At 40.3% G+C, this 27,942-nt stretch overlaps 1 protein-coding gene across 4 annotated transcripts in view; it reads left to right on the forward strand.

The window, feature by feature from the left end:
• FGF12 (fibroblast growth factor 12) overlaps window positions 1-27,942 on the forward strand; it is a 585,143-nt gene that overhangs the window by 163,881 nt on the left and 393,320 nt on the right. For 2 of the 4 annotated variants that reach the window (XM_043473410.1, XM_043473411.1), the window contains exon 1: window positions 26,728-26,842. The exons of the other annotated variants lie outside the window; for them this stretch is intronic. In XM_043473410.1, the coding sequence (XP_043329345.1) occupies window positions 26,752-26,842 (91 nt within the window). In that variant the 5' untranslated portion in view covers window positions 26,728-26,751. Of the gene's footprint in view, window positions 1-26,727; window positions 26,843-27,942 lie in introns of those variants that run through there. 4 annotated transcript variants of the gene reach the window in all.

Raw genomic sequence — 27,942 nt, forward strand, 5'->3', positions numbered from 1 at the left:
GGCATTCTCCATTCAGGCTCTGGTTTCTATTCTAGCTCTAGAAAATTGCCTCAGATGAAAAGCTGGAATTAATGTGGAGCTCACTTCATATTTTCCCCTTCTATCAGGGATCAAATTTCTGTACTGTTACCCAGCACCAAGAAATAGTTTCTAATAGATTTTGTTCAGATCTGTAGTTGTGAGTGTCATAAAAGGAAGCCTGATGCTAGTTACTTTGCCATGGCTAGCAGCAGAAGTTCTATAGATTTATCTGTTCTGTTTTTATTTAATACGACATACACAATCCATTCTTGGCTGCTATGGTTCCTAACCTAAGTGAGTCTAAATCTCACAGTTACATGAATTTCACATGCTAGTAAGGTTATGCTCAAAATCCTTCAAGCTAGGCTTCAGATATACATGAACCAAGAATTCCAGATATACAAGCTGAGTTTAGAAAAGGCAGAGGAACCAGAGATCAAATTGCTAGCATTCACAGAGATCATAGAGAAAGCAAGGGAATTCCAGAAAAACATCTACTTCTGTTTCATTGACTACTTGAAAGCCTTTGACTGTGTGGATCACAAAAAAACCGGAAAATTCTTCAAGAGATGGGAATACCAGACCACTTCACCTATCTCCTGAGAAATCTGTATGTGGGTCGAGAAGCAACAGTTAGAACTGGACATGGAACAACAGACTAGTTCAAAATTGGGAAAGAAATATGACAAAACTGTATATTGTCACCCTGTTTCTTTAATTTATGTGCAGAGTACCTCATGCGAAATGCCAGGCTGGATGACTCACAAGCTGGAATCAAGATTGCTGGGAGAGGTATTGGCAACCTCAGATATGCAGATGATACCACTCTAATGGCAGAAAGAGAAGGGGAACTAAAGAGCCTCTTGATGATGGTGAAAGAGAAGAATGAAAAGCCAGCTTAAAACTCAACATTCAGAAAACTAAGATCATGGCATCCAGTCCCATTACTTCATGGCAAATAGAAGGGGAAAAAGGGGAAGCAGTGACAGATTTTATTTTCTTAAGCTCCAAAATCACTGTGGATGCTGACTGCAGCCATAAAATTAAAAGACGCTTACTCCTTGCAAGGAGAGCTATGACAAACCTAGACAGCATATTAAAAAGCAGAGACATTACTTTGCTGACAAAGGTCCATATAGTCAAAGCTATGGTTTTTCCAGTAGTCATGTATGGATGTAAGAGTTGGACCATAAAGAAAGCTGAGTGCTGAAGAATTGATGCTTTAGAATTGTGGTGCTAGAGAACACTCTTGAGAATCCCTTGGACTGCAGAAAGATCAAACCAGTCAATCCTAAAGGAAATCAACACTGAACATTCATTGGAAGGACTGATGCTGAAGCTGAAGCTCTGATACTTTGACCACGTGATGCGAAAAGTGGACTCATTGGAAAAGACCCTGATGCTGAGAAAGGCAAAAGGAGAAGAGAGTGGCAGAGGATGAGATGGCACCACCAACTCAATGGACATGAATGTGAGCAAACTCCAGGAGGGAAATAGTGAAGGACAGGGAAGCCTGGCATGCTGCAGTCCTTGGGCTCACAAGAGTCAGACATGATTTAGCTACCTGAACAAAAACAACAAAGGGAGAGGAAGTTAAATTCAGTGGAGCAAAAATTTGCCTTTTTTTCAGAAAGAAAAAAAGATATTTATATTATTCAAAATATTTGAGATATGTTAATGTACCTTTAAAATTTCATTTTGTTAAATCCATTACTAAACTTTCATTGACTGTTATTTTTTTTTCTTATTAGCTCTGAACTTCTTAGTTACTCATTAGAAATCTTCCATCATGTAGCTCCAACCTGCCTTTCTGCCCTTCCCTCCTACACTGTCTGATGTGATACTCTAGTTTTGTGACTATTTGTTCTTTCAGAAACCCTCTCCCTTTCTTTATGTCCTGGCAAACATGACATACTACATTCCTTGTGATTCATTTCCTTATCTTTTTTCCAATGTTAATTTATTTGCCATATGTGGTACTTCACACATTCTGCTGAGAATAGCCATTATTCTCTCATGAATGAAAAATGTCTACATGAGTCTCCTTTTTGATTTTGAGCTCCTTATCTACTTACCATAATGCTAGGAGCTTGTATATCATTGCCTCTTTCTCTCTTCCACTTCTCATATATAATTAATAACCACATTCTATCAATTACATGTCCTAAGCATCCAAACTTGTTCTCTTATCTTTATCTCCACTATATTTGCCACAGGTTAGACCTGGCAACTTCTCAGAACAACTTGGTCTTCTTCACCTCCATACTGATACCAGAGTAATCCTCTTAAAACACATATTTGATTACAGCAAACTCTGAATTAAAATCTTCAGTGACTATGACATGATAAAACACTCAAGTTTCTTAGCCTGGTCAATCTAATGCATATTTTGTGAAATTAGCTGATCCTTATCCTAAGTATGGTATGTATCCTAAGTATGGTAGATATGGTAGATGGTATTACCAAGGGAAACACAGCTGATAGTCACTCAATTTGTAAAGCAGGAGGCAATGAAGTGAAATGCTTTGAATTAGAAATGAAAGTCTTGAACTCTGCTCCAAATTAGGTCACTGTGTGTTGCTAGTTGTCAAATTTCTTGAGTGATTCATTTCCCTTCAACTGATCCTCAACTTTTTCCACTTATACAATGAAGGCATTGGACTTTGTAATATTTTAAATCTATCAATTCTAATATTCTTATGTGAATTTGAAGTTTAAAAAGTATTTCCACTTCATGCTTTGTGTTGTGAACATGTATCAGTGCTTTGAGAACTGGGCCTTTAAATAATTCCTTCATGTTATCCATTGTCACCAGTCCAATTGACAAGAGCTATAAGTTCTCTTTCAATGCATGCATGATCTTTCTAAGACCAACTTCTCCCAACTCTCCCTCAGCATATCCTAACAAAACTGCGAATGTGTATGATTTTGGATATTAGTCAAAATTACTTAGACATATAGCTATGGAAGTCATGACCAAATCATATAATAATTTTAAAGTTTCTTATTTCAGTTTATTTTTTAACTTCACTTCTGGCCCTAGCCATCTATTTTCTGCAACTACAAAAGCCTCCAGTAAATTTCCAAGCTGATGCATGGAAAATACTTTCATAGGAATATAGAGCATTCTTTCCTGGCATGTGTTGATGAAAAATGTAGCAGAGGTTATAGAGAAGAAAGTGATGTTTGGAACTGCAATGACTAAAAGATAACCCTGGCCAGCTCTATGGTCAGAATACTGTGGATGAGTGCTGATCTTTTGAACTTAGATGAGATATTTTGAAGAACTATAAGTTGGGGAGTGTTTGTATTGGTTTTGGACTCAGTTCGTATTCAGCAAGTTGAAGAGAACTTAATATCATGTCCATGTGACCAATTTACTGCAATGTAACCTGTGCTTGTGCTTGGTTGCTCAGCCGTGTCCGACTCTTAGCAACCCCATGGACTGTAGCCTGCCAAGCTCTTCTGTCCATGGGGATTCTCCAGGCAAGAATACTGGAGTGGGTTGCTATGCCCTTCTCCAGGGGATCTTCCCCAACCAGGGATCAAACCCAGGTCTCCTGCATTGCAGGCAGATTCTTCACTGTCTGAGCCGCCAGGGAAGCCCTCAGTGAAGCTATCGTTAGTGTAAAAAAAACAAGATCCATCAGCTACAATTTGTTTTGTTGTTCAGTTGCTAAGTTGTGTCCGACTCTTTGTGACCCCATGACTGTAGCCCGCTAGGCTCCTCTGTCCATGGGATTCCCCAGGCCAGAATATTGAAGTGGGTTGCCATTCCCTTCTGCAGGGATCTTCCTGACCCAGGGACAGAACCCAGGTCTCCTGCACTGCAGGCAGATTCTTTACCATCTCAGCCACCAGGGAAGCCCATACTCATCTATTTATGCATATTTATTTATAGTCTTTATGGGAACAGATATTTGTTGAGTATCGTTTATGTGCCAGAGATGGTTCTGGTCTCTGGAAATACTCTGATGAATAAAGGAAACAAAGTTCCTGCCCTCATAAAGCTTATATTCTAGGTGGAAGGAGACAAGAATTGGAAGGCAGCTATGCTAACCACTATACCACCAACGCCTGGGCAAGGAGACAAGAATTGAATCAAATAACTACTGTTAAATCCTTTCTCTCCATTGTGGTTTTCATATATTCTTGATCTGTTACAACGGTTGTGTGTGTGTGTTCAGTCACTCAGTTCTTTCCAACTCTTTGCAACCCTATGGACTGTAGCCTGCCAGTCTCCTCTGTCCATGGGATTTTTCAGGCAAGAATCTGTCACAATATCCCCCCATTTTTTAAAGGCAGAAATTTCCGATGGCAATCATGTTACAGATTTTAAAAGTACAACCCATCTTAAATATCTCCCTTATTTGTGAATGTATCTGAAATTGATCTTTCCACAGATGATCTTTAAAGGCTGAGTTTGCTGTAGTATGCACTTACACTATTAATGATGATAACTTCAGTTTATTTAGTTTTTATTCTAAGCCTAACATTGTGCTAAACTCTGTATATATAACATTTCATGGGCTCCTTACAATACTCTGTAATAAGGAGTTCTTATCTATATTTAGATGAAGCAGCTGAGACTCAGAGAGGTTATATAAGTTATCTAAGATCACACTACAGGATGACAGAACCAGGACTTGAATTCATGTTCAGTTCCGTTCAGTTCAGTAGCTCAGTTGTGTCTGACTCTTTGTGACCCCATGAACTGCAGCATGCCAGGCCTCCCTATCCATCACAAACTCCCGGAGTTTATCTAAACTCATGTCCATTGAGTCGCTGATGCCATCCAACCATCTCATCCTCTGTCATACCCTTCTCTTCTTGCCCTCAATCTTTCCCAGCATCAGAGTCTTTTCAAATGAGTCAGCTCTTCTCATCAGGTGGCCAAAGTATTGGAGTTTCAGCTTCAGCATCAGTCCTTCCAATGAACTCCCAGTACTGATCTCCTTTAGGATGGACTGGTTGGATCTCCTTGCAGTCCAAGGGACTCTCAAGAGTCTTCTCCAACACCACAGTTCAAAAGCATTAACTCTTCTGTGCTCAGCTTTCTTTATAGTCCAAATCTCACATCCATACATGACCACTGGAAAAACCATAGCCTTGAATAAACGGACCTTTGTTGGCAAAGTAATGTCTCTGCTTTTTAATATGCGTCTAAGTTAGTCATAACTTTCCTTACAAGTTAGCCAGACTCAAAAGTCAGGAGTCTTTTCCACTATACTACTCTTTTCATCATTTAGGAGGCAATGGCTACAGCTAGCTAATTTTATCCAACCTCAAGTTGGAGAAATATTAAGCTTTTCTCTGTTTTCTTTGGGTAGACTCTGTTCAGGATATATAGATCCTTATGCCTTGAGTCAGTCTGGTTGGACCACTTTTCTTGTCAAAATCTCTGAGACCTAATTTATCTCAGAGAATGTAGCCATGTGGTTCAATTTCCTTTGCCCAATGCTTAAATATTCTCTAATGGTGACAGGAAACTCACTAAGAGCAGAAACAAGTAACTTCAGTTGTGGGAGAGGTGGAAGGACAGAAAGATTTTCTGATATTGGGTTGAGAATTGTCTCCTTAAAATACCAGCATCTTGCCCTAAGCTGGCTGGGGGACTGCCACATTGAACAATTAAACAATATTTTGTCTATGAAAGAGCTCTCTGGATATATTATGGATGATTTTACTTTCTTCTGGGAGTTAATTTCTCTACCTGTTACAATTCCAATCTCTTTAACATGTGTCACTTGGTCAGTCAGTTCAGTCACTCAGTTGTGTCCAACTCTTTGCAACCCCATGGACCTCAGCATGCCAGGCTTCCCTGTCCATCACCAACTCCTGGAGCTTGCTCAAACTCATGTCCATTGAGTCGGTGATGCCATCCAACCAACTCATCCTCTGTCATCCCCTTCTTCTCCTCCTTTCAATCTTTCCCAGGTCAGGGTCTTTTCTAATGAGTCAGTTCTTCCATCAGGTGGACAAAATATTGGAACTTCAGCTTCAGCATAAGTCCTTCCAATGAATATTCAGCACTGATTTCCTTTAGGATTGACTGGTTTGATCTTGAAGTCTACTCTCAAGAGTCTTCTCCAATACCACAGTTCAAAAGCATCAATCCTTCAGCACTCAACTTTCTTTGTTGTCCAACTCTCACATCCATACATGACCACTGGAAAAACCATAGCTTTGACTAGACAGACCTTTGTCAGTAAAGTAATATCTCTGCTTTTAAATATACTGTCTAGGTTGGTCATAGATTTTCTTCCAAGGAGCAAGTGTCTTTTAATTTCACGGCTGTAGTCACCATCTGCAGTGATTTTGGAGCCCAAGAAAATAAAATCTCTCACTGTTTCCATTGTTTCCCCATCTATTTTCCATGAAGTGATGGGACTGGATGCCATGATCTTAGTTTTTTGAATGTTGAATTTTAAGCCAGCTTTTTCACTCTCCTCTTTCACTTTCATCAAGAGGCTCTTTAGTTCCTCTTTGCTTTCTGTGATAAGGGTGATGTCATCTGCATATCTGAGGTTATAGATATTTCTCCTGGTAATCTTGATCCTAGCTTGTCCTTTATTAAGCCCGACATTTTGCATGACATACTCTGCATAGAAGTTAAGTAAGCAGGGTGACAATATACAACCTTGACATACTCCTTTCCCAATTTGGAATCAGTCTGTTGTTCCATGTCTGGTTCTAACTGTTGCTTCTTGACCTGCATACAGATTTCTCAGGAGGCAGGTAAGGTGGTCTGGTATTCCCATCTCTTGAAGAATTTCCACAGTTCCTTGTGATCCACACAGTCAAATGCTTTAGCATAGTCAATGAAGTAGAAGTAGATGTCACCTGGTCATCCTCCTCTAGACAGGGGCCAGCACTAAGGACGGCAGTGGGACAGGATTCACAGCTTTGTTAGAAGGCAAAGATCTCATGAAAGGTATGTACATGATTGTGAAGGATTTTCTATGGAGGAAAAAAAGAGCTATGGTCATGGAGGAAAGATTTTTCCTGGATTATTGGAACATTATTCCAAAATTGCTGTTGAAGACTGTGTGCTTTAAGACTCTCACTGCCCTTTTACTGTGGATGCACGTGATAATGTCTCCTGAAATCCAGTGCCAGGGAAAATGTGTTTGTCATGATGAACTGATATACTTGTCTCGATAATTAGAGCTTATACACATGTAGTTGTGGGGCTAGAGTGCAGTGTTAGGTTGTACCTACACGAGGGGGCAACTGGTAGTATTTGTTTCCTCAGACAGCTATTGTTGGCACGGGAACGTCACGCAGTGCTACACTGCAGGCTGCCGATCAGAACGCTGGTCAGCTGTTCTTGATCATCATGGGGTCTTTCTACTAGGTGGGGACGGAGGGTAGGATTTTCTTCAGACATATTTTGGTGGATCCATTGTGAGTCTTGGTATCTGCTCACTGGGGATTCAAGTTGTCCTCAAGCTTCTTCATCTGACTTTCCATCCAGTCCCCAGGAGCAGGAAAAGTCAAAGCCCAGACAAGGTAATTGTGGTAATGGTTCCAGAAATAGATGTCTAGCTCTTACCTAGACTTACAGACTCATCAACTGAAACAGATCACAGAGGTTGGCTGTTTTAATACCCCCAAAATGCTGCTTAGTTTTGTGCCTAATATCATACAACTATTCCATGTGAAAAATGATACCATATGTGGAAAATCCATATTTGATTTATTAATCTTGTGATATAGGAATTATTTAGGGTTATTCTTCAACCCTCATAGCCAGAATACATACAATATGCTATTTCTATTGTTATTCATATTATGGGAAGTATTTTATTCATTTCTTATTTGTCTCCTTTTAAAATATCCCCCAAATTCCTTTATTACAAAAGGAGTCAAACTATCATTTCATATGACAGTCAGCTAAATTACCAAAATAAACCATAAGATCATAAACAGCATAAGGTTAAAGTTAAGCTGGAACTCAAAGGAACTACACTGTATCCCCTCAAATTTAAATAATAGGATACAATTTAAGTTTAGAGATATGTTCTCTAATCTCCAATATTAGAAAAATAGTTATTCCATTCACCTAAATATTTAATATAAAAATTATTTATCTTTATTCATAATAATTATTATGAGTCATATATTAATTCATTAAGGAACCCTCAATTGTCTGCAGAGTACTAAAAAGAATATAAACTAAGAAGACACATTTCTAACCCACTAAAGAGCATAAAGCCTGCTTCTGGAAATAATTCAAATATGCTTAAATAATTATAGAAGAATAAAGAGTGTAATATATGAGAGAGTTAATTTTTTAACTTTTATTTTCTTAGCACTACACTAATCTAAAATTGATATCTTTGAAGTCTACTCAGACTTGAACTTGAATGAAAGCTAGTTACTATCCTGCTTATTATTTTTCTCAATTGTGGCTGACTCTTTGAGACCCCATGAACTGTAGCCCACCAGGCTCCTCTGTCCATGGAATTTTCCAGACAAGAATACTGGAGTGGGTTGTCACTTCTCAGCCTTGCTAGAAAATATTTAACCAGAAAGATAGGTTCTGAGTAAAAGTAGTTTAATAAAAAACAAAAAATGGTCATTTTGTAAAAATCCAGGTTTATAGAGAGAAACAGACATACGTCATAATGCTTGCTTTGTCAATAGTTTTGTTTTGGGTAGGCTTGCTTAATTTATTTACCCTTTTGAGGAAAATACACTGCTAGGTATCACAGTATGCAAAGGCAAAGCAAACACAGGGTTGTATCTTAAGGAATTTCTAGTGCGGAGGAAGAAATAAACAGCAGACAACAGAGGGAAGATGAATCTTCTGACTTCAGGCTCTATGGAAGAGTTGATATTTGAACTGGCCCATGATGGAGCTGAATAAATTAGAAGAGATGCAGAGGATCTACTTGGCTACAGAAAGAAAATTAACAAAAGCTCAAAAGTTCAAAGATCTATATGTTCAAGTAAAGCACATGCAGGCTCACAACCCATTCTCTACAGTTTCTAAGAAGCTCTGAAAATCGTGTTTCCTTCTTAAGTTACAGCAAACTTGTGGCACAACTTGACCTGAGCTGACACGAGGCTGTTTATAATCTTTGCTTACTCCACTTGTGAGAATCTTTGTAAATTTTGCTGCAGAAATATCAATGCTTTTTTATTATAAGTCCTGCTCCAACATACAGAGATTTTGCTAATACTTTAAACATTCACTGTACTACTTTTTAAAAATACCACCTTGTGTCCTCAAAATCCAAATTACAATACATACTCAGTAATAGGTATTTCAGATATGGAATTGTGAACTTGAAGTAATTATATGTGATGGGATACTGGATAAACTGTGGTCAGAAAGCTAGGTAACAATTGTGCCAGTTTTTGAATGTCAAGATAAAGATGTTGGAATTTCTTTTTTAGGCTATAAAGGAACCATAATAAACTTTTGAAGAAGGGAGTGAAATATTCAACAATGTTTTATCAAAAGTTGTTTTGTATTCCTGAGCACACACGATTTTAAATTTCTTTCCCCAAACAATTGTGAAACTAGGGATATTTTCCTTTGACTAAGATAATGATGTCAGATGAAATATTTTGAAAATGGATATATACATCCATCCTTTATTTCCTTGTGAAGGTGCTTGGGAGAAATAGGGTTAGAGAAAGCAATTTAAGATTGTGAATGAAGCTTGCTAATACAGCTTGTTCCACATAAGTGCTGCCCAGGTTTGATGTCCCTAAATGACTGTTTTGAAAATGCAAAAATTGCTTGGGAAACCAAAAAACCCCATCAGAAGCAAAAATTTATTTATTTGTGTAAGAACACAAATTCCCTTGAAAACAATGTATTCTAATTAGATTAGGAAAATGAATTGAAAAATTTAGGATGTATATGTGCGTGGTGTGCCTTTGTGTGTGTGTGTGTGTGTGTGTGTGTGTGGCTGCAAAAGTTTGGGAATTAAAAAACTGACTCTGGAAATTACCCATCCCAGTCTTTTTTTTTTTCTTAGAATATCTGGATACTTGGTTGATCTCTCACTTTTCCTAAGCTTGTAAAAATTGACCCTAGAACCTCAGGAATAAGAGTCTATTTTATTTCCATTTTTAAACATGTCATTTGAGGGGCTGGAAGCATTGGTAGGTCTATGTAGTAAAACTGTAAACTGGTACACTTTTCAAAAAGAGTACTTGGTACTGCCTTGGAGATACTGCTTAATCCACTTCCTGGAAGTAGAAGTGGTATATGAATCCTTAGAAGTCTGTGCAGAGAATCAGGAAATTCCATCCAATCCATAGTTGATGCTTTTCTAGAAAATTTCTCCATTTGACTTCAGAAAAACTGTAAATAACAATAGCATGTTTACAAACATTTTATGGCTTTCACTAAGATCCAAGAATGAAGCACATATATTGGGTCATGAAAGAAGTATTTGTTGATGTTGTGACCTTAAGAGTATTTGCCATTATAATAAATTTTTTAAAAAATGACTTATATACAGCAGAAACCAATACGTCATTGTAAAGCAATTATCTGCCAATTAAAAATAACTTAAAAAATTGCTTATAAAAATAAAAAGATGCTGTTTTTTTTAAAAAACAAATAATATTTATTTCTGATTTTAAAAGTCTTCAACAATAGTTGTAGAAAATTTAACGCAAAGATGCAGGAATAGAAATCAATGATAATGTCTATTGAGTGTTTCAGTGCTCCCCAGGCACTACATCTCTAGCTTCACATACATTATACTGTAGCCCGTCAGTCCCCTCTGTCCATGGGATTCTCCCGGCAGGAATACTGGAGTGGGTTGCCATGCCCTCCTCCAAGGGATCTTCCTGACCCAGGGATTGAACCCTCATTTGATAGTAGGCGGTTCTTTACCCTGAGCCACTGGGGAAGCCCTGTATTCTGTTGCTTCCCCTCAACTGCCAGTAACCACCATACTCACCCTTGGGAAGTAGCCACGGGCACATTTTTGTGTCTATGCTCACAGACTTTTTTACCCACATGTATATGTGTGTGTGTGTGTGTGTGTGTGTGTGTATACATATATATATATTTAACATATATGTAACAGTTGAAAGCTTGGTGCTGGCTGTTTTTTCACCTTCAATGTTGGTCTTTTTGATAGTTGTACCTATTGACTAATAAAATGGCTAAGGCATGATTTTGGTGCTTGCTAATCCAGAATTTAGCCCTAATGCTGAGTGTCTAGGTGATACCTTGGATTAAAAATGACAAATAAATAAACAGAAAACACTCTCTGAATAAGCAGGCATCATGCTAACACCTCCTCCTAAGCAGAAGCTACTTATATTCCTCAGCACGAGGTGTCAGTGACGCATCAGGCATGTGGTGGAGAATGGAAGGGGGACTGATTTTCCATATTTTCTCTTCATTTCTTTGCTTGTCAAGTATCAAATTCTGAAATATTGTTAATAACCTTAAAGCCTTAGAATCCATCTTTAATAAAGATGTTTACATTTACATATTATAAGTTTTATATATAGGAATGACCAGTGGGTGATTTATATCATGTCCTGATTTTAAAAAAACCTCTTGTAGAAATGTTCCAATCCTTATGAATCAGATCGAAGATCTTGGGGTAAAGGAAATAAGAAACTCTTATTTGTGAGGAGTCTATAAGTGCTAAACTCTGCGTAAAACTCACTTCTCCTTTATTTCTTTCATGTTTTGTTGCCGCAAAACCTCACTTTATAAATGAGAAAAATGAAGCTCAGAGAAGTTCATCTGTGCTTGAACACACTCAGCTGGTAACACTGGGATTTGAGCTGAGGAACTTACAGCTCTGAGATCTCCAATATTTCCTGTGAGACCACTGTAAAGATTGACAGTTATAATCTGTAGGACTTGGAGTGGCCTTCCATTCAAATAAGAAAGGCAACTAAAATGAAAGAGAAAAAGGAAAAGGAATCATCACTTAAATTAATTTTGTAGTTACATACCATCTTGCTGGACTTCCCTGGTGGCTCAATGGTAAAGAATCTGTCTGCAATGCAGGAGACTTGGGTTCATTCCCTGGGTGGGGAAGACCCCCTGGAGGATGGCATGGCAACCCACTCCAGTATTCTCGCCTGGAGAATCCCATGGACAGAGGAGCTTGGTGGGCTAGTCAATAGGGTGGAAAAGAGTCGGACAAGACTAAAGCGACTGAGCACACACGGACACACTATCTTTCGGAGGCCCGATTATTTTCCTTATAGAATTTTTAAAAGCTGCTATGTGATTCAGCTATTATAAAATTCACCCCCTGTAAAGTGTACAGTTGAGTGGTTTTCTATATTCCCAAGACTGTGCCACCATCATCACTAATTCCAGAACATTATATCCACCCCAAATGAAATTTTATGTCCATTAGCTATCATTTCTTAGAGTTTTGATGAAGCAAAAATCCTCAAAACTTTTCTTCTAAAAATCCAATTTTCTAAGTTTCTTTCCTTAAACAAAAACAGTTCCTAATTACCTATATAGCATGTAGCATAGAAGTTATAGAAATAATCTCACATAACGGATGATTGATGTTGCTGTTGCTGAATATATCTTTAACTTGAAAAAGATTATTAATGGCTAAGTTTTCCCAAAGTGATCAATGTCAGAAAAGCGCCCCGCACCGCCACTATCATTACCACCATTAATTGAGCACTCTTTGCTAGGCTCTATGTAGAGATATTTTATTTGATTATTAATAGCCACTCCATTGTGCAAATGAGAAAAAATTTAATTTGGAGAACTGACATCACCTATTAAATGTCTGGGTTGAGAAATAAAGCCAGGTCCATTCTGATTTGAAAGTACAAGTCTTGTCCACTGTGCTTTCCACCAAGTGAGAAGAAATGGATCCAAAGAGAACATAGCTCTAAGATGAAAATAATATTTGAATCTAAATGAAAAATTTACACAGGCCCAGATGCCAAAGAAGGTTATCTAGTGCTAGCTACTGGAAGCTTTATCCCCAAATTTACACATCCAAAGGACTGGGTACTTGCATAAAGCTATAGAAACCAGGTATTTCTGATCTTTCCATTTTTCATTATTTGATAATTAACCTGTCAAGCCAGAAAGGGAAACAGTTGTGCAGTGTGGAAGTATGAGTCATTTCTGATGGGTACTACAGAAACCTCTTCTCCTAGGTTTTGGTCTGTTGGTCTTCCAGGATGATTGTGCTAGATTAGTTAATGAAACTGTTCCAAATGCTGCTTTTCTCCTGGTCTCAGTTTCTTTTCACTCCTATCAAGACCTCCTTTATTTTTCTCAAGCTAAAAATCATTAGGTGGGTGTGTAATTTACTTTCAGGAAGGATCGAATGCATGACACAGGTTGTTTTTGTTTATAATTTCCACGTAAGTTTATAATAAATTTGACTAAGGCCTTATCTGCAGATGAACTACAGTATACAGTTAACTCAGTCTTGAAAGTAACCTACAACACTGGGTGAAATATTCATTCAATTCAGCAGCTAGTTATTGACCTTCCTTATGTACTGAGCAGAGACTATGTATGAAGGAAGGTAGTATTTCATGGTTAATAAACCTCATAATTACCATTTCCTTTCCATTCTTTCTTGTACACTGGATTCTCAAATACTGGCATCTTTGACATCTGAGTAATTGGGAAATGGTATCTTTTTGTTGCTATATTTTGTAGTTCTTTATTTTTAATTGAAGTGTAGTTGATATATAGTGTTATATCAGTTTCAGATATACAACATAGTGATTCAATAGTTTTACAGATTATGTTTGTTCCATTTAGGGCTTCCCAGGTGGTGCTAGTGGTAAAGAACCCGCCCGTCAATGCAGGTTAGACTTTAACAGGTCCCTGGGTCAGGAAGAACCCCTGGAGGAGGGCATGGCAACCCACTTCTGTAGCCTTACCTGGAGAATCCCATGGACAGAGGAGCCTGGCAGTTTGCAGTCCTTAGGGTCACACAGAGTCGGACATGACTGAAGTGACTTAGTACACGTTTCATTAAAATTATAAAATATTGGCTCTATTTCTTGTGCTTTACCATATATCCTTGTCGTTTATTTATTTTATACATAGTAGTTTGTACCTCTTCATCCCCTACCTGTATCTTGCCCCTCCGCCTTCCCTGTTCCTACTGGTAACCACTAGTTTGTTCTTTTTACGTGTAAGTCTATGTTTGCTCAGTAATCTTTATTCATTTGTTTCATTATTTTAAACATAAAAGTGATCATGTACAGTATTTATCTTTAATTATGTCCCATTTGTGTCATTTGCCTTAGGAGCCAGGTCCAAAAAAGATTTTTGTCAAAGAGTGTTCTACCTATATTTTCTTCTAGGAATTTCATGGGTTTTGGTAGTCTTACATTTAGGTCTTTAATCCATTTTGAGTTTCCTTTGTATACCAGTGTGAGAAGGTGTTATAATTTCGTTCTTTCACATGCAGCTGCCCAGTTTTCATGTGCGTGTGTGCAAAGTCACTCTAGTCATGTCTGACTCTTTGCAACCTTATGGACTGTAGTCCCCCAGGTTCCTCTGTCCATGGGATTCTCCAGGCAAGAATACTGGAGTGGGTTGCCATTTCCTCCTCTAGAGCATCTTCCCAACCCAGGGACTGAACCCGAGTCTCTTATGTCTCCTGCACTGGCAGGCAGGTTCTTTACCACTAGTACCACCTGTTTTCTCCTAGACTATCCAGTTTTTTAATATTGATGAACTTTTTAGTTTGAGCTTATCTGGGTCCTTTATCTCTCCTTCAATTCTGAATGATAACCATGTTAAATAGAGTGTTCTAGATTATAGGTTTTCCCCTTTCAGCACTTTAAATATATCATACCACTGCTTTCTGTCCTGCAAAGTTTATATCAGGTGCAAATGTTATCCCTTGTACGTGGAAAATTGTTTTCTCTTCCAGCCTTTAGAATTTTCTCTTTAACTTTTGTCATTTTAATTATGATAGCTCCCCATATGTGTCTGTTTGGACTCTGTGCATTCTGTACCTGGGATATCTGTTTCCTTCTTCAGATTGGGAATTTTTGGTTTGGGAATTTTTTTGGCTATCATATCATCAAATACATTTTTAACACTTTCTCCCTCTCTTCTACTTCTGGGACTGCTATGATGCAAATGTTAATATCTTGATGTTATCCCAGAGGTCTCTTAAACTGTCCTCCCTTTTTTCTTTTCCTTTTTTTTGCTCTTCTGATTAGGTGATTTCCATCATCCTACCTTCCAAATCACTTATGCATTCCCCAGTATCACCTTGGCTGCAGTTATTCCCTTCTATCATGTTTTTATTTATTAGTTCTTTCTGGTTCCTTTTTATATTTTCTGCTTTCTTGTTAAATTTCTCACTGTGTTCATTTGTTCTTTCCCCAAGTTCAGTTTGTATATTTATTACTAAGGCTTTGCACGCTTTATCTCTGTTTTATTAGTTGGTTTTTTCCCCAGGGTTTTTTTCTTGTTCTTTTATTTGAAATAAATTCCTCTGCTTTATAAGCTTGTGTAACTTCCTCTGTCTCTATGAAATAGTTACCTATTCCTGTCTTGAAGGGGTGTTCTTGTGTGGGAGCATCCCTCTGCAGGCTGTGTGTGCCCAGTGACTTTCATGGCAGAGCTGGATGAGGAGTGAGCAGGGATCACATCTTCCCCTGGGGTGTGATGCAGTTATCACTTTGCTGGGAGGTGGGACTGGAGATGGAGGACGGAAGCCAGGACTGGGTGTGAGCTGGTTTGCTCCTATTCTCAGTGGCTGCCACCATCCAGTAGGGGGTGAAGGAAGGTCCCGAGGTGCCGGAGCAGAAGCCTTGAGGGTTAGGTTTGAGCTGATTCTCTTCTCTTTGGGCGCACACTTCCCCCTCTCCTGGCAACAACACCTTTACCCCAGAGGGGAGCTTTGCCCGAGCTCGAAGGGCTTGATTGGGTGCCTGGTGTGGGCTAGGGCAGGCACTGGCATGGTGCTGGCACAGCAGAGTTTCCAGAGAGCTTCTAATCACTGCTGCCAAGAACACCAGCAAAGGCTGCCCTCACCCTGTTCAGATGAAGTGCTGGGCCCAGCTGGCCCTGTCCCCCTCATATGTGCAGTCTCCTTGGCAAGGCAGCAAGCCATCGCCCTGCCCGGGAGCTGCTCCAGATCTAAAGGCACCAGGACACACACTGGGGCAATCGCGGGATTCTGGCCAGAGCCCTGAGCGGCGTCAATCTGTTCCTCCCCCCTTCCCGGGGAATAAACAAGTGTGTGCGCGCTCTTCACAAATGAACTCTAGGTGTCCCGTAGCTCTTCTATTAGCCCCACTGGTTTTCAAACCAGCTAAGGAGACTCATCTTTTTGGAGTCAGATCCCAGGGCTGACTTTCTGGAGTCAGGCCGTAGGGCTGGAGTGCCCAGAATGTGGTCAGAACCCCTCACCTCAGGGAGACCTCTGAGTCTGTGATATCCCTCTCTTTTACTGTGTCCCGGCCCAGGGGCATGGGTCCCAAGTTGCTGGTTTCTCTTCCCTTCCTACCCAATGCCCTGTATATCTTCCTTGTAGTCCTGATTGTAGAAGAGTCTTTTTGCTAGTCTCCAGCTTGTTCTCATCGAGAAATGCTTCTTGGGTAGGTGTATTTTTGATATGTTCATGGGAGGAGATGAGCTCAGGGTCCTCTCACTCCATTATTTTGATTTCTTCCCCTGTAGTTCTTTATTATGAGTGACTCTTACGACTTTTCACATGTTTAAAAGTGCATTATATCTCTTACATTGCTCATATCTTTAAATTCTTTGTAGGTTATTATTTTCTAAGTTAATGTACAGCTGAAAATATTTTCCCCAATGGAAAGCTCACAGTAACAGTCTCTATATTGTTTCATCAATATTAATGGACATTAATATTTGGTATTAATTTGAATATTAATTTTATTTCATTAATATTTAATAAATAAATTACTTATTACATGTTCTAAGTACTAAGATATAAAATAATTAAAGAGAGATATATTTAAATGTCTAGGTAAAGGTGCTCATAATCTCTTAGGGAATATATACATTTGCAGGCAGAATAAGATAAATTCTATGATAGAGGGACTACAGTGTGTTAGGAGCTCAAAGGAAATTGTGATTGATTTGAGGAACAGGGGAGGATACATTAGAGAAAATTTTCCAGAAAAGCACTGTGGCCTTTGTCCTCAGTCTGAAAGAATCTGTGGGATTTTTAGGATCAGAGAAGTGTTCAGGTGTTAGGACTGAGGATACCTATTTGGAAATGTGACCCTATTTTGGTAATGAGCTTTGATAAATAAGCAAACATTACTTCCTTGAAATTCATAAGTATTAATGTTTTCTTTCTCTGTTTTGGTCCTCCTATAGAGGGTGCATCTGTATTTGTAAATTATCTGTCTTCTTACTATATTGATCCCTTTATAATTATATAATACCCTTCTTTGACTTTTATCACAGTCTTTGTTCTAAAGTCTATTTTCTCTGATATGGACAAAATTTGCATGGAATATCTTTTTCCACTCCTTTACTTTTGATTTGTATGTGCCCTTACTTTAATAGTGAGTCTCTCAAAAACAACAAACAGATAGGTCTTGACTATCCATTCAGCTACTCATTGTCTTTTGATTGATGAATTAGCCCATGTACAAAGTAATTATTGATAAATATGAACTATTGCCATTTTGTTAATTGTTTTCTAGCTGTTTCATAGTTACTCTGTGCTCCTTCTTCCTCTCTTTCCTTGTGTTTTGGTGGTTTTCTTTAGTGTTATTTTGAGATTTCTTTCTCATTTTCTTTTGTGTATTGACTGTAAGTTTTTTCCTTGTTGTTACTGTTAGGCTCACATGCAATATCCTTTTAAAATAACTGTTTTAAGTTGGCAGCAACTGAAATTTGAATATATTTCAAAGCTTTATTGGAGCAGGAAATGACAACCCACTCCAGTATTCTTGCCTGGAGAACCCCACGGACAGAGGAGCCTGGTGGGCTCTAGTTCATGAGTTCTCAAAGTGTCGGAGCTCTGCGCAGCAAAGCTTTGTATATTAATTCTCTGCCCTCACTCCCATTTTATACTATTGATGACACATTTTTACATCTTGTTATTTTATATAAACCTTAACTAATTATTATATTTTAAATTTTACTACTTTTGTCTTTTAACCTTCATGCTTGCTTTATACATCATTGATCCACTACCATTATTTACTTTTTCCTGTGAGGTTTTTACTTTCATGTTTTCTTATTAATAATTACTGTAATTTCTTTTTAGATTAAAGAAGTCTTTTTATCATTTCTTGTAAGGCTAGTTTAGTGGTAATGAACTCCTTTATCTTTTGCATATCTAGGAAACTCTAAATTGTTCTTTCAATTCTGAATATTAACCTTTTTGGGTAGAGCATTCTTGATTTGAAGTTTTTTCCTTTCAGCACTTTTCCTTTTCAGTCACACCACTTCCCTCTGCCTATAAAGTTTCTGCAGAAAAATCTTCCAATAGTCTTATGGGGCTTCCCATGTACATAACAAATTTTTGTCTTTCTGCTTTTAGGATTCTCTCTTTATTCTTAACTTTTACTATTTTAATTATAACATGTCTTTGGTACATGTCTCTTTGGCTTCATCTTAATGGAACTCCCTGGGCTTCCTGGACCTATATTTCTGTTTCCTTCCCCAGATTAAGAAACATTTCAGTCACTACATCTTCAAATAATTTTTCTAGGCCTTTTATCTCTCTTCTCCTTCTGGGTCCCTATAATGTGAACATTATTCTGCTTGATGATGACACAAACATCCCTGAAGATATCTTTACATTTTTAAATTCTTTTTTATTCTGCTCTCTGTCTAGATGGGTTCTACTGCTATCTTCTAGCATGCTTATTTGTCCCTTTACCTCATCCAATCAGCTGTTATGTATTTTTCTGTTCAAGTGTCACTTTGCTCTGGTACTTTCTTATGTTTTGTTGATGTTCTCATGGAGTTTATCCAGTTTTCTTCTGAGTTTGGTGGGCATTTTGTGACCATTACTTTGAACTCTATCAGGTAGCCTGCTTATCTTCATGTAGTTCTTTTGCTAAAGTCTTGTCTTCTTTCAATACAACAGGAGTGTATTCCACTTTCCCTGCATTTTTCCTACTTCTCTTTGCTTGTTTCCATATATCAGGTAAATCAGCTAGCTCTTACATTCTTGAAGGTGTGGCCTTATAGATGTCCTGTGGGGCTCAGAAGCGCAACCCCTGTTGGTCACCAGAGCCAGATTCTCAAGGGGGTGTCTCCTATGCGAGAAGCATCAGCCTTCCTGCTTTGGCAGGGCCATAGCTGCTGCTGCAGTGTGCTGGGGGGAGGGACTGGCCCCCCTCACACAAGCTTCTGAAGGGAAATTTGGTAGTAGCTAACAAAACTACCTGCATACTTGCTGTTTGACTCAGCATTCTCATTTCTAGAATCTATTTTGAAGATATACCTCTAGCAATATGAAAATGCTACACAAATTATTTATTGCAGTAATATTTATAATTGAAAAATATTGAAAATAACCTAAGTGCCACAAAATAGCACAGTGTGTGCCCTTTTGTGCAAAAGAAACCTATGGAACATATATCAGAAATTAAAGAGATCAGTTACCTATAAGGGTTTGTTGGAAAAGGAGTGGAAAGAAGGGGAAATGGGAAATGGGAATAGGACAGGAGGGATGACAGTGTAAAACTTATTGGAGTATGCTTTTTTGTAGCTTTGACTCTTAGAACCACAGCAAAACACAGCAGGTTTTACATACTCAAATAATAAAGTAATTAAATATAATTAATTTTATTAATAATTAAAATCAACCAATATAGAAGATAAGAAAAAAAATGAATCTAACTGGATTGCAAATTAATAACTACACTGAAGAGAATGGAGAGGAGAAGAAAAATCTATCAAAAACCAAATCAAAAATAATATTTTGACCATATAAGATTAAAGACAAACAAATGTGCATACATACTGTACTGTAGTAGTAAATCTGTTTCTCTGGTTAGGAATTATGTAACTACTTTAAGTGTATACGAGGGTTGAATGAATAAGTGAATAGACTGTAAATAATACAATTTTTTCACTGTTGGGAAAAGAAGTTACAAGTGAGGGAAGGGCAAAGACTAAAATGAAACTTGTGATGCTGGATTGCAATCATATGTATTAGCCATCTGTTTCTACACTTACTGCCTATAGATATCTATCTATTATACATTTCCATAGATACACCTACACATAGATATTTCTACATATAGATGTCTCTAAAGAGGGACGTATATATAGAAATAAATATGCTATGTGTGTATGTATGGGTTTGTTTATATGCATATATTTCCTAGTTTTCTCCATTGAGAGAATCTAGGATCAACGACACCCCTGTAAAAATGGGCACACTAACCCACTCCAGTCCAGTGTTCTTGCCTGGAGAATCCCAGGGACGGGGGAGCCTGGTGGGCTGCCGTCTATGGGGTCGCACAGAGTCGAACACGACTGAAGTGACTTAGCAGCAGCAGCAGCAGCCCTTAATAGGGCTTCTCTGGTGGCTCCGTCGGTAAAAAATCCACCAGCAATGCAAGAGACATGGGTTTGATCCCTGGGTTGGGAAGATCCAATGGAGAAGGAAATGGCAATTCACTCTAGTATTCTTGTCTGGAGAAATTCGTAGACAAAATAGCCTGGAAGGTTATAGTCCACGGGGTTGCAAAAAGTCGGACATGCCTTAGTGACTAAACCACCAACCACTACCACAGCTCTTGATAATGATGTACTGAAAAGGATACAACATCACTTGGAGAAAGAAATGGCAACCCACTCCAGTATTCTTGCCTGGAGAATCTCATAGACAAAATGGCCCGGCAGGCTACAGTCCACGGGGTTGCAAAGAGTCGGACAGGACTTAGTGACTAAACCACCAACCACCATCATAGCTCTTGATAATGATGTACTGAAAAGGATATGACATCACTTCTGTAGCATTCTTGCTGAAAATCAGTAAAGGCAGACTAATCATTTAGATAGCATTACATGAACCCAAATTGAAAGACATTCCACACAACATTTGATCAATATTTATCAGAAGTTTCAAAGTACTGAAAAACAAGGAGAGGCTGAGGGATTGCCGAAGATGGAAGGAGACTAAGGAGACACAGCGAAGTACAAGGTGGAATCTAGCTGGATCCTGGAACAGAAAAAGGGCATTAGGGTAAAAAAATGGTGAAAGTTCAGTAAAGTTAATAGTTAATTTGACAGCATGGTACTAGTATACATTTTCTGGTTTTGGTAATCGTACACTGGTTATGTGAGTTGTTAATACTAAGAGAAGCTGGGTGAAGAGTATGCATGAACTCTATTATTTTGCAACTTTTCTGTAAGTCTCTATTTCAAAATAGAAAATTTAGCAGAAAAGAATAAATAGAAGAACAACAAATAAAGAAAAAAGGAAGAAGATAACAAAGAACTCATGCATTTGCTTTTTTGAGAACAAAAGTTATTTTAACTTAATTGGACCATATATGCCATTAAAAAATGTTTGGTGCCAATGACTGTTTTTGTCACATCTAACAAGATTGATTTTGTTGCTGTCTTTGTTTAGGCTTGTATAACAAAAGTACCATAGATTAGGGGGCTTAAGCAACAAATATTTATTTCTCACAGTTCTAGAGGCTAAGAAGTCTAAGATCAAGGCACTGGCAGATCCAGTGGCAGTGAGGGCTTGCTTCCTGGCTCATAGATAGCCATCTTCTGTGTCTTCACATAGTGAAAGGGGAGAGAAAGTTCTCTGGGATCTCTTTCAGAAGGGCACTAACCCCATTCATGAGGGTGAAGCTTCCCAAAGACCCTACTTCCCAGTACCTTAGGGGTGAAATTTAACATATGAATTTTAGGGAGATAACAAAGATTCAGTCTCTGACAGTTGCCTTGCCTGTCAAAACTGGATTTGAGGGTATTTCTAAAGACATGAGATACAGACCAAGTTTTTACCCTGGCAGTCAGTAGTCTAGACATATATCATAGAACAAAGATACTACATTAGCTATAAGACTGGTTTTCATGCTTCAGTTTATGTTTTGGTTTGGTTTCTTTGTTAAATAAAGTTGCTTTCCTTTTGATAGACATTTTGCCATTAAATATACTCATTAAAAGTTTTTCAGGCCTGGCAATATTCTTAGTATGCTATTACTGATTCAATGTAGACTTCCAAACAGATAAATACACTGCTTAATTAAACAGCTGATGCCAAGAGTCAACAGATTCCAATGTTTAATAGGGACAGAAATATTTTAGATAAATTACCACTTAAAAATCTGAGATCTTCCTCAAACAATTATTAACTTTTACAAACTGTGAGTAAGTAACTCTATAAAATGAAAAATTTAGATACTTAGATTTTAAATAAGTTCACTTATCACTATGTACCAGATTTCCCAATCCCTCTCAGAAAGTGATTAATGATTTCATTTTGAAATCACACCAGTGAGTCACTTGCTAGAGTTGGTCCAAGGTCAATAAGAAAACAGAAAGAATATCTAACTTAAAAATTTTTAATTAGAGACAGATACTATAATTTAAAATTTGGTTATTGCATGTCTTCAATTTAAAATTAAAAATATAATTGCTAGTAAAAAATTTGATTTTTGCTTATGGACTAATACACAGAAAGTAGAGAATTTCCAAGTTTTGGTTAGACTAAAATGTGCCTCTTTCCTGGCTACTGCTATTTGCTCGTTTTGTCTTGCTTTTGGATGTTATATGTAAAAATGCAGTCTTAAGTTCTGCCCAATCTACTTTAGGAAGACTGCATCAACATGCCTGAATGTGGACTGTGAAACTAGATGTCACCTTAGCAGCTGTTTTAACGAGCATGTACATGAAAATCTGATAAAGGCAAAAGTCTATTTTTTTGTAAAGCTAAGTCTAAGTATTACAATTCCATTGATCAATTCTCTTTTATACCTACTTTGGTCAAATATCCATGTTATATAGTAAGAAAATATTTTGCATTGAAATGTTATAGCTTTCTTTGGTTTAATCTGAACTCTTTAGACAGTTCAATAACAACAACAACAAAAATCTGTAAGTGTGATTCCCCAGTTCTTTTTCTTTTTTAAACTACTATGATGATCTGCTCTCTTTGTGATGAGTATACCTGGTCATAAGAATCACTGTGACAGTCATTGGAACAAGACAGCCGACCATCTGAATGTTAACTATGACAGATTTGCTTTCCTGCCCTGTTTTCTAAGAGTTTTTAGTTCTGTTGAGGAGACAAAAGATTCACACATAAAGCTTTTCTATAATCAAGTAACAGCCACTATAGACCATCAAGAAGCACCTAGAACCCAGGGGAGTTGACAAGAGCACTCCATCTTGCGAAGATAATCAGAATCATCAAAGCTCTTTCATGTTTCACCTCATTGAATCCCTGCAACACCCTTGCCAGGTAGGCAGAGGCTTATTGTGAATACGAAAATTGATGCTCCAGAGATCATGGGTGTTTTAAATCAGACAGTGATTTGCTTGTTCTCCTCAAGTTCCCATTCTTTTGCTACGTTTCAAGGAATAGCTTTTCTCTCCTAAAGTATAAAATAGCTCTGGGCACTGGGTTCCAGACCAAAAGAGCTCTACCGGAAAGCTCTCTGCCTCTGCTGCAGCAGGAAGGACTATTTTTAGATGTTTTCCTTTTGCTAATTATCTCTCCCTCCATGGGGAATTTCTACGGGTAAAATCCCCAGATGAGCCAAGTTTCTCCCTAATTCCCGCAGAGATTGGAACGACAAGGGCCATGGCCCAGATTGCCCTGGGGCTCATTACCTCTCCAGCTTTAGCAAGTTCTTCCAGGACTGTGGAGCCCACAAAACTGGGGTGATTGCACTCAACAAGGGGACTGAGGGGTGACTGGAAGGTGTGTGTGTGTGCTCAGTCATATCCAACTCTTTGTGACCACATGGACTGTAGCCTTCCAGGCTCCTTTGTCCATGGGGATTCTCCAGGCAAGAATACTGGAGTGGGTTGCCATGCCCTCCTCCAGGGGATCTTCCCAACCCAGGGACAGAACCCAGGTCTCAGGCATTGCAGGCGGATTCTTTACCTCTGAGCCACCAGGGAAGTCCATGAATACTGGAGTGGGTAGACTATGCCTTCTCCAAGGATCTTCCTGACCCAGGAATCAAACCAGGATCTCCTGCATTGCAGGTGGATTCTTTACCAGTTGCTCTACCAGGAAAGGTGAAAAAAAGTGAAAAGTGAAAGTTGCTCAATCATGTTCAACTCTTTGAGACCCCATGGACTATACAGTCCATGGAATTCTCCAGGCCAGAATACTGGAGTGAGTAGGGGATCTTCCAACGGGGATCTTCTCCAGGGGATCTTTCCAATGCAGGGATAGAACCCAGGTCTCCCACATTGTAGGCAGATTCTTTACCAGCTGAGCCACTAGAGAAGCCCAAAAATACTGGAGTGGATAGCCTATCCCTTCTCCAGGGGATCTTCCTGACTCAGGAATCGAACCGGGGTCTTCTGCATTGCAGGTGGATTCTTTACCAGCTGAATTACGAGGGAAGCCCCACGGGAAGGCAGGCCTGGACATATCTTTTTGAGTCTTGGAACCACCCCAAATGACCTTGCCTGGAGCTCGATTCTGAAAGAGAATGTGTAGCCAGTGGTGACTGAGGGCTCAAAAGACCCTCCTGATGTTCTGGCTTTCTTCCATCACCTTTGAGAGGAAAGAGGAAGAGACTTAACTTTTCCAGGCAACTACAGCCTTCATCTTCAACCTCCAGGGAACCCCACAGGAACTGTGAAGGATCAGCCTAGAGAAGAGAAAGAGGAAAGGGGTGATGAAAACAATTTTCACTCTCTTGCTGGGAAGAGCTAACCAGCTAGTGCTAGGTAGCCTGGAGACAATGGGTAGAAAGAAAGTCAAGTAAGTTTTTGGCTCAATGTCAGGGTAAATCTTCGAATAGGTTTTGTGCAATGATCTACCTGGGGAGCTGGTGAGTCCTCTATTACCTGAACTGTGCAAGCAGAGATGTAGACACTGGAATGGATGCTGGCATTCATGGGAAAGTGAGAGTGATGGAAAACCCTACAGGTTGGAAGCTATGTAATAATAATTGCTAACACTATTACAGTACTTATTTTGTATTGAGTTTTTTTTTTTAACATTCAGTAAAGGGTACAAGATGTAGATGCTATTGTATTATTAACTCTTTTAGAGATATGGAAACTGAGGCACAAAGAAGTTAAGAGATGTGTTCAAGGTCACATAGTTAATAGGAATTTTCACTTAGGCTGCTTGTTGCCAGTGTCTGTGCTTTTAACCACTTGTATTGCTGTCTTCTAAGGTCCCTTCTTACTCTGAAATTCCAGATAGGATGGAATCTGGTAGCAACACCAGCATTCCTGGTGCCTCACTCATCAGACTCCCAAAAGGGCATTGGTAGCCTCTGAGAAGGGAGGGAGGCCCGGAGGGAGGGAGGAAGGAAGAAAGGAAAAGGAAGGGAAGGAGGGGAGGGAGAAGCAGAAAGAAAAGAAAATAAAAGGGAAAGTCAAAGGAGTTGCTGCTGGGGGTGGGGCCGGTGGGGGGGGGGGAATCGAGACCTTTAGAACCACAGGGAAGCTCGCTGGTCATCTTTGGGGCCAATTGGCAGAGACAGAGCCTGACAGAATATTGCGTCAAAGTAAAACATTGCTATTGTTTTCAGATTTCCCGCCTCACCTGCCTCCCCTTGCAGCGTTCAGGAAGGCCTCTGTACTTTCGCCTTCCCTTCTGGCCCCCCTTACTCCACCTGCACCCGCCTTCCCAAGGCTCCTGTGCTCAGCTTTTCCAGGAGATTGGGAAGCCCGGGGACCAACAAGCAGCTGCCAATTCTCTCTTCTGCACCGTCTTCCCCGCCCTGCTTTACGGAGGGGAAAAGTGACGCCCAGGGTGGTATGGGACTTACCCAAGGTCACAGAGCATCGATCAGAAAACCCAGGTGTCCAGACTCCCACCTCAGTACCCTGCCCACGCCTAGGTACCCCTTCGCTCCGCGCGCCCGAACCCTACAGCTCTCTTCATTCCACATCCCCGCCTCCCCACCCCCACCGCCCTGTTCCCCGGAGTCGCCTCTGACGCTCGGCAGCCTCCTGGGTCCAGCCCTTCCTGCGGGCGCTTCCCTTCCGCCGGATTCCCACGCCGGAGTCGCCCTCAGCCCGCGCGCAGCCCGCGGAAGCGCTGCCTTCCGGCCCGGGGAGCCCCTCTCCGCTCCGCGCCGCGCCGCGCCGCCCCGCACGGCGGGGGCACCGAGGGAGGCGGACGCCCAGGACTCACCACCAGACGCGGAGAATAGGAGCTGACAGGGTGCCAGGGCCCTTGGGGATCCCGCCCTCGTCCCTCCCGGCGCTCGCACCTGGAAGGGGGCACAACCCACGGGGACGTCCTCCGCTCAGCCGGTGCGCTCCTGCCCGCAGCCCCGCCGCCTCCTTGGGGGAAGTCCCAAAGTGTCACGGCCGTGCCCGCTGGGGTGTGGCCGCGCCTCCGCTCCCCCGGGGGCTGCCCCCAGCCGGGAGGCGCTTCCTCCTCCCAGCCTTGCCCCGGCCCCGCACCCGCCGCGCTCCAGTCCCGGCCCCGGCCCCCGGCCCCCGGCCCCCGGCCCCGGCCGGGCCGCCGTGCAAACCGCTGTGCGCCCGGGACGCGCACCATGGACTTGGGACCCGGCTTCCCCGGGCAGGCCGCCTTTTGGTTGGACAATTAGCGGAGGTGGGCGGGGAGTTGACCAACCCCACACACGCGCTTCTCCATGAAGATTCTTGAGCTTTCTTTGAAGAAAGGAGTGCATATGCTGCAGTGTCTCTGTGGAAGGAGCCTGAGGTCCAGCAGCAGCCTAAGTGGTGAGAAAATGTTCTTTCCTTAGCCCCAATCCTGCAGACGCCCAGCCCTCTTCCTTCTCTCTGCTCCCCTCTCTGCTTCCCGCTCTCCTCCTTTAATCAGCCCTGTAAATGATGGAAGGAAGGCGTTTCCTTACTGGGGCGAGATCACGGCCCCGTCGCCAGTTCTGTCTCTGGGTTTGCCCCCCTCTTAAATCCCTGAAGTCATCCTTGTTCCATAGAACGCGTTCGCTGCCGCCCAGCGCCTGAGCGGGACCCGCGGGTCTCTTTCCGAGGGCGCTTCCAGTGACCTGCTTCCGCACCTCCTCGCGGCTCTCTCTCCTTGTGACTTGCGAGGGCGGCGTGCGACTTGGAATTGCTCAAAGTCTCCTCTTGAGAAGTTGCCGGTGCTTTCGACAGGAGTGGGGACTTTTAAACAGGTGGCTGGCGAGGCAGGTATCTTTTCTTTTTCTTGTTTTGTCTGGAAAGTAGACATACGGCCATCGTCAAAGAGAGAGAGTACGTTTTGCCCTGGAGATCAAGCAATCTTTGAACTGACGCTGAAACAAAAGAGCCCCAATTAGGTCTGGGTTTAGCCGACTAGGTCCCTCAGGAAAAGCACAGGAAGAGAAAGTAAGAAAATCAGACTCTTTTAATGACCTGCGATATTGCAAAAACGATTCAAATTTTTAATGAAAAAAAAAAAAAAAACTACAGCCAAGTAAGTGTGATTCTTTTCTGCTGAAGCCTTGCGGATGAAGCGAGCTGTTTACCACACTTTCAATTGTCCACCTCTCTCTTTTTTATGATGTAAGTTCTTTTTAAAATGGGTTGTCTAGTAGTCTTGCAAATACTAACCCAGGTTTTGTGTCTTTTGGTTTTCTGTTTTCAAAATGGGGGTGGGATGTGAGGAGAGAGAAAAGGTGCTCCTAATTATGTCTAAACACGTGCCTCTGTAAAATAATTTTTTGGTCTATTAATTCCAAGTAACTTTAATGCTCAGAAATTTAAGGATATTATAATAGGTTTCAGGTTTAAAGCTTCATATGTTATTCTGGGGGATCTGATTCATTTGGTTAAGTACCTATTTTCAGTCTGTACTGGAGCTATGAAGATTATATTTG

This window comes from Cervus canadensis, chromosome 7, assembly GCF_019320065.1.
Source record: "Cervus canadensis isolate Bull #8, Minnesota chromosome 7, ASM1932006v1, whole genome shotgun sequence".
Taxonomy (NCBI): Eukaryota; Metazoa; Chordata; class Mammalia; order Artiodactyla; family Cervidae; genus Cervus; species Cervus canadensis.